Here is a 6,267-nt window from a genome sequence, read left to right on the forward strand (position 1 = left end):
TGATTACATTTCTAACACCTATGTGACTAATTAGCAGTAAAAAACAGTTCAGCTAACCGTTGATGAGCCCACAGGGTCGGGGGCTAAATTCAATGTTATCTAAATTTTTCAGGCTCTTAATATCTAAACAGTACTGCTTTAGAATGAAAGCCACACGCTGTCTTCAACTTCCACTTCAAAAAAAAAAAAAAACAAAAAACAAAAACTTTGCCTTTTTCTTTCTAGCTCTCAGGTTTAATACCTGAAATTTATGAGAATGGACTAGCTGATGCGGCTGAGAAGCCTCAAGCACCGCCCCACCTAATCAACCTCTTAAAGACAATAAAAAAAAAAAAGCACTATCCTCTTTCCATAATAATAAGTTATGCCCCCGAAACGGGCAGAATTGCCTAACCCTGTATTTCCTTGAAGTAAGTATCAGATCGAGTCTTAAGGTGAACGATCATGAAAGCTTCGAGAAAAACTATAAATGAGATGACGTTATGAAATATTTTACAAATATTTTTAATTTTAATTTTTTATGTATTTTTGACAAATGACATCTTGGATAACCTTCATTATGTAATTATATGAAGTACTAACAATCATGATTGAAAATAACCATATACTTTATAAAATATATAATTACATAATGAAGGTTATCCAACATTAAAGTTTTTTTAACGTGATTAATATGGTTATTTTCAAGTAGAGAGGACAAATAAGTCTATTTCTATGTTAAGTGCACAATAAAACAATTAAAATATTATTGGAATAAAAAAAATTTAAACCTGACTTGTAGGAGTATTTTTCTATTCTCACAATCGTTTTTCTCATTATTATAATTTAAGACAATGAAAAATTTGATATGTAATCAAATATAAAAAATAAAAAATAATTAAAAATATATTAAAACAATGAAAATATCTTTAAAGTAAAAAAAATTATGTCCGAGGTCGAGAGGCATTTTTTTATTTTTTATAATGATTTTTTTAATTAGAAAATAATATTCAGGGCAATTCTATATTTAACTAAATAAAAAAATAATTAAAAAATAGATATACGTGTATGACATTCTTGGATGTGTGGGAGGTACTGACACACATTGGGTGATATATATAATGTCTCTTAATTTTCAAAAATATCTTTTTATTATCTTTAAAAGCATCTTTATATTAGCTTTCTTCCTGTAAATACAATGAATGTTGATGTTGGTGGTTCAACTTCTATTGTTGGACCATCCTAAATTTTGTGATATGTAAATGAAAGAAATAATTTAACAAGATTATTTGATGAGGTTTGGATAGATTTTTTCTAAGTTATAAAGAGAAAATCACTCCATAACATCTCATTTTTCTTATTAATTGAGAAAAGAAGCTTTTCTTAACTATATAGAAAACTAGAGTACAGGATTTTTATATCTAAGTTCCATCTACTAGAAAGAAAAGAGAGACATCGAGTTTTCAGGAGAGAACTCTTTACACTAACAAAATTTAAAAGGCCTCCATCACTGTTGGTTAACACCAAAGGATTCTTGAATGGTGAAAGTCTATATTGGCTTGAGTAGTTACGACTACCACTAGATTTTTATTTTTTTCTTTTTCTTTTTTAACTTCTCTGTGTGTGTGTTTTGAATCCCCCTTTCCCTTTTTATCAATTTTATTATTTTTTTTAATTTTTTTAATATTAGCTTGATTTTGAATTTATTTTTATAAATTGTATCAATTTATTTTTTATGAGATTATCATATTTCCAAATAAATATTTCAATATTTGATTTGTATTTAATTTTACAAATATATATTTTTATTATCTATAATTAAATAAAAAATAGTTTTTTAAGTTTTAAAATACACAATAGGATCATATCAGGATAATTCTTATATAATTTAATTTTAAATCCGAACTAAAAAAAATAAAGTTAGATTAATTCGAATCAAATCAAATAATTTTTAAGTTGAATATTAGATGGAATTTTATAACAATATCACATAGTTTTTATGGCCTTGAAATCTTTCCTTATGTTGGAATTATTTTTTATTTGAGCAACAACATGGTATTGCATTGTAAACTAATAAATTACTAATATATTGATTGTAAAACATTATTATTATTATTTTATTGAAAACATCTTTTAAAAGTTGCAAAGAAATTATAATAATAAAACTATTATCATGGTTTAATGTAAGTTAGGAAGGAAGCTAGGGCGAAAAAAAAAGAAAGGAAAGGAAAAATTCTTCCATGGTGTTAGATGTTCAAAGTCAAACTGCCCCATCATCACATAATGGACAAATTAAGAACCACCTAACAAGTTAATGTACCCAACTGCTTCGATTGAAGAAATAAGTATACTACATTGAAAATCTTACATTGGTCAGGCACACTGCTTTTTTCGGAGCAAAAACACTACTTTGAAAATTTTCATGTAACTCATAGATGTCTTCAATTTTAGCAGTCTTGCCTCAAAAATGTTGCTCTCAGAATGACAAAGGAGGTTAATCGAGCAATATCAAAATAGGTAAAGGACTCAATTGCAAGAATTGATTGGTGATGGACTCAATTGGATAGACATAATAGTTTAGGCACAAATTTACCCTTTTCCCTTTTCCGTTATATTTACAAGCATATTGTTGTTGTTAGTAATCATAATTGTTTAAAATCATTACCCCGACAAAGATTTTAAATTGAAATTTAGAATTTTCAAAAATAGTTTGGAGTGCATTCAGCTTTCATCTCTCATCGTAGAATATTCCAACTATATATTTTGAGGATATTAGAGTAAGTTTTAACTTTTTTTATTAAAATTTATTTTTTAATGTTTTTAAAATTTTTTGATGTATTAATTTTAAAAAATAAAAAAAATATATTATTTTAAATGAAAAACACTCTATTACATTTCCAGATATCCACTACAACTGCACTAATTAACCCATGATCTTTTTCATAAAGAAACTTTATCGGTGAGAAAGACAAGACTGACAAGCAACTCCACTCTTTCTTGCATGCTTGGAAAATTAACAGAGTTTTATTATTCATGATACGTTAGTTTTCTCTTTTTCATTTTGTTTCAATTGATTTTTCCTCTTTTTTTTTTGTAATTTTCCACTACAGTTTTCTTTTTCAGAACTTTTTGGTTTATTTTAGTTCTTGTGGGCTGGATTTCTTTTTGTTTGGAACATTTTGATGAACGGATCATTTTCAACTGCAAAACAATTCCTAGGACTCCGTGGCTCAAATGAACATAGGTATAGTAATGATGATCTAAAACTTTTATAATTCCTACTTTAATATTCTTCTAACTAAGAATATTTTATGTAATTTTTCATATGGCTAGTATTCTAAAGTCCAAGGACATGCATGAGACCTCTTTCCCCGGATGTTTGAAAGAGCCGCATAATGCTATACTGTCAAATTCATGAGAAGTTGAAAGACTATACTTCCATCTCGGTAGTTATCAATGGCTCTAGTGCAATTAACAGGGAGAAACACAAGATTACTAGTGGTTTGCTTTCTCACAAAACGTTTCTGACACCAATACAAAATCGCAAATCATTCTTCCATCATCGTACTATTTTAAGGAGGGATCTGGGCAGTACATGCGCAACCCCATCAGCTAACAGATGATGAATTTGGCACATATATCAAACATTAATTAATACTCTGAACAAACCCACCAACCTTACCTAATCAAGGAGCAAACAATATTAATGAAGAATATAATTGTTCATAATGTTCAATTATAAGAACTGGACTAGCCAGTAGTGGTATCGATAATTAATTAAACCCTAGAATCCAAAGCCATGATGGTGCTGAGATTCATTGGGTTCATATACTTGGTGTCGCCAGTCACGATAGTGCTAACGATGATTCTGTTAGCTCTCTCAGTTGGATGGAATGGATCCCAAAATGCAAAGATTTCTCTGTTAGGGCACAAGTTGGAAGCTATTGTGCACAATCCGATCCCATTAAAACGTCCTTGTCCACAGCATGCAACCTGCGATGTCACAAATCCTGCGTATATGTATACCAACCAGCATCAGTAATGTTCATTGGTTTAGCCTTACAAGTGAAACTTCTTTAAAATCCAATTACTAAGCAGTGAAATGAATTGTTCTTTTTCTTCCTCTCTTCTTTGTATTTAGATGAATATTTGAACTCAAGTCCTTTTAAAAGAAAGAAATATACTAATACAATTGAGCCACTGCTCATTTGACCAGTGAAATGAAATAATTACTGTTTCATAAAAATAATTACTGTGTGTATTTTTTATTAATATAAATATTTAGATTAGATTGTGTATATCTTGAATAATTTATAAACTTTAAAATTAATAATTATATAAATTTTTAATAGTTATTATATTAGCAATGGCTTAAACTTAAAATTAGAAGGGGAAGTAAATTTTTTTGCTAGGCCACCTATTACTTAGATGGTTATATATATATATATATATGATTTGCTTATGAGGTTGGTCCGACACTATATATATAGACAACCATGTACGTCAATACATGGTTACAAATTAAAGTAATGTGAACCATTTCCTTCTCCGCAGTATCCATAAATTGTGTGCAGTGCGAGGGACCAAACTGTGGCTAGTCTTGTTGTCTTATAGGATCCGTATGTTAGTTGTAGTAATTGTGTTTGCCGTGTAAAAAATATAATTAGGTGTTTGTTAATATATTACATTGCGTTTTATATTATAGAGTTTATTAGAAAATTGAATTTAAAATGAATTTTTGCTGAAGCAATTTTTACATATTTTTTAATTAAGTTTCATAAAATTTTATTTATTTTTGTATTTGAAGAGCATTTTTTTAAAATTAATGTTTTTTTATTTTTTCTTCACTTTAAATTAATTTTTTTTGTATTTTTAGATTATTTTGATACACTAACATCAAAAATAATTTTTAAAAAATAAAAAAATTATTTTGATGCATTTCCAAGTAAAAAACACTTTTAGAAGGTAACAACAACCAAATATTTTATACATATTTTTTGCTACATATAAACTTCAATTATAATTTTTACTAAACACGTATTTAAATCTAATTAATTATATTTAATCATATTTTTTTAACTTACTTTTTTAAACTATAACCACAAAAGTTATCTAAAAAACAAGTACACTCTAAAAAAATAATGCATATCTTTGAATTTTATTTTAACTTGATTCTTTATCATTTTTTTACTAGATGAAGTTTTATAATTATCAATTCACATATTTAAAATTTTATTTTCTAATCAATACAGATGATATTAAATTTAAGACAATATAGTGTGAGACTTATTGATATTATTTTTTATTTATTTTGTTTTTTTATATTTCAATGTTTTTTTATGGCTAGTATCTAAATAGCCATATTTTTTATAAAATCAAAGATTATATATAAAAAAGAGGATCAAACTAGGGTCTTTATGCACAGTGGTTGTACACCTAATGTCAATATGGCATTGACTATTTATGGTCCCATACATATCCTTCCATCAATGTTGTTTTCCTTTTGATCCCCTAGACTTATTGCTACAAGTTTGCTGCATCTGCAATTATTTATGTATATAAACATGTGTTTTCGAGTAATATTCATTTTGATGACTTACCATATGCCTGAGGATTAGTAACGAAGTCCGTGTTCATATCATAAGCATTGGTAGCAATAAAAACATCCGATCCAATTTCCTTATTGAGTTCAGTTATCATTTGCACAAGTTGTGGGTTGAACAAGGCAGCTGCTCTCTGCAATTCAACGGCACATTCTCCATTTCTGCTCCTTGTTGCCCTCTCTGCTGGAGCACAACCTAATGGTCCGGTCCCCGTCACCAAAATCCTACGTGCCCCCAATTCATATACCCTCTGCATTGTGTAACATTAAATCATATTAGTAGTTAGGAATAATTTCAACGCAAAATAAGAGCATCAAAGAAACTTTTCTACAGTAGGTGAAACAATTTATGCAATGTTGCGGTGTTCATGGCTATCTAGCAAGTAATTAAATTGGACTGTAAACGTGAGAGTAAGATATATATTCTGTCTAGATGGATCTGGCCAAAAGGCTTTAATGAGAATATCATTTATCAATGAAAATGCCCTTAAAGGCTTTAAATAACATGTCAGAAAGCATCAAATGCTAAATATTGGCCCAATCACCAGCAGAACATTTCTCAAATTAACCAATAAACTAACTCATTGTCGGCTTCACAAATTCTTGAAAAAACTGATCTTGCTTCATGGCTTCATGAAAAGGAAATTAATGTACTTGGAGGGCGAATTTAAGACACAACAAACACA

At 28.5% G+C, this 6,267-nt stretch overlaps 2 protein-coding genes across 2 annotated transcripts in view; both read right to left on the reverse strand.

Moving 5' to 3' along the window:
- The window catches only part of LOC105135327 (GDSL esterase/lipase At5g33370), an 18,978-nt gene that overhangs the window by 3,325 nt on the left and 9,386 nt on the right, over positions 1 to 6,267 (reverse strand). The gene's annotated exons all lie outside the window — the stretch shown is intronic.
- The window catches only part of LOC105135419 (GDSL esterase/lipase At5g33370-like), a 14,489-nt gene continuing 11,867 nt past the window's right edge, over positions 3,646 to 6,267 (reverse strand). Inside the window, exons 2-3 of the mRNA XM_011040282.1 lie at positions 5,580 to 5,832; positions 3,646 to 3,989 (exon numbers count right to left, since the gene is read on the reverse strand). Of these exons, the coding sequence (XP_011038584.1) occupies positions 3,757 to 3,989; positions 5,580 to 5,832 (486 nt within the window). The 3' untranslated portion in view covers positions 3,646 to 3,756. The remainder of the gene's footprint in view (positions 3,990 to 5,579; positions 5,833 to 6,267) is intronic.

This window comes from Populus euphratica, unplaced genomic scaffold, assembly GCF_000495115.2.
Source record: "Populus euphratica unplaced genomic scaffold, PopEup_1.0 scaffold64.1, whole genome shotgun sequence".
NCBI lineage: Eukaryota > Viridiplantae > Streptophyta > Magnoliopsida > Malpighiales > Salicaceae > Populus > Populus euphratica.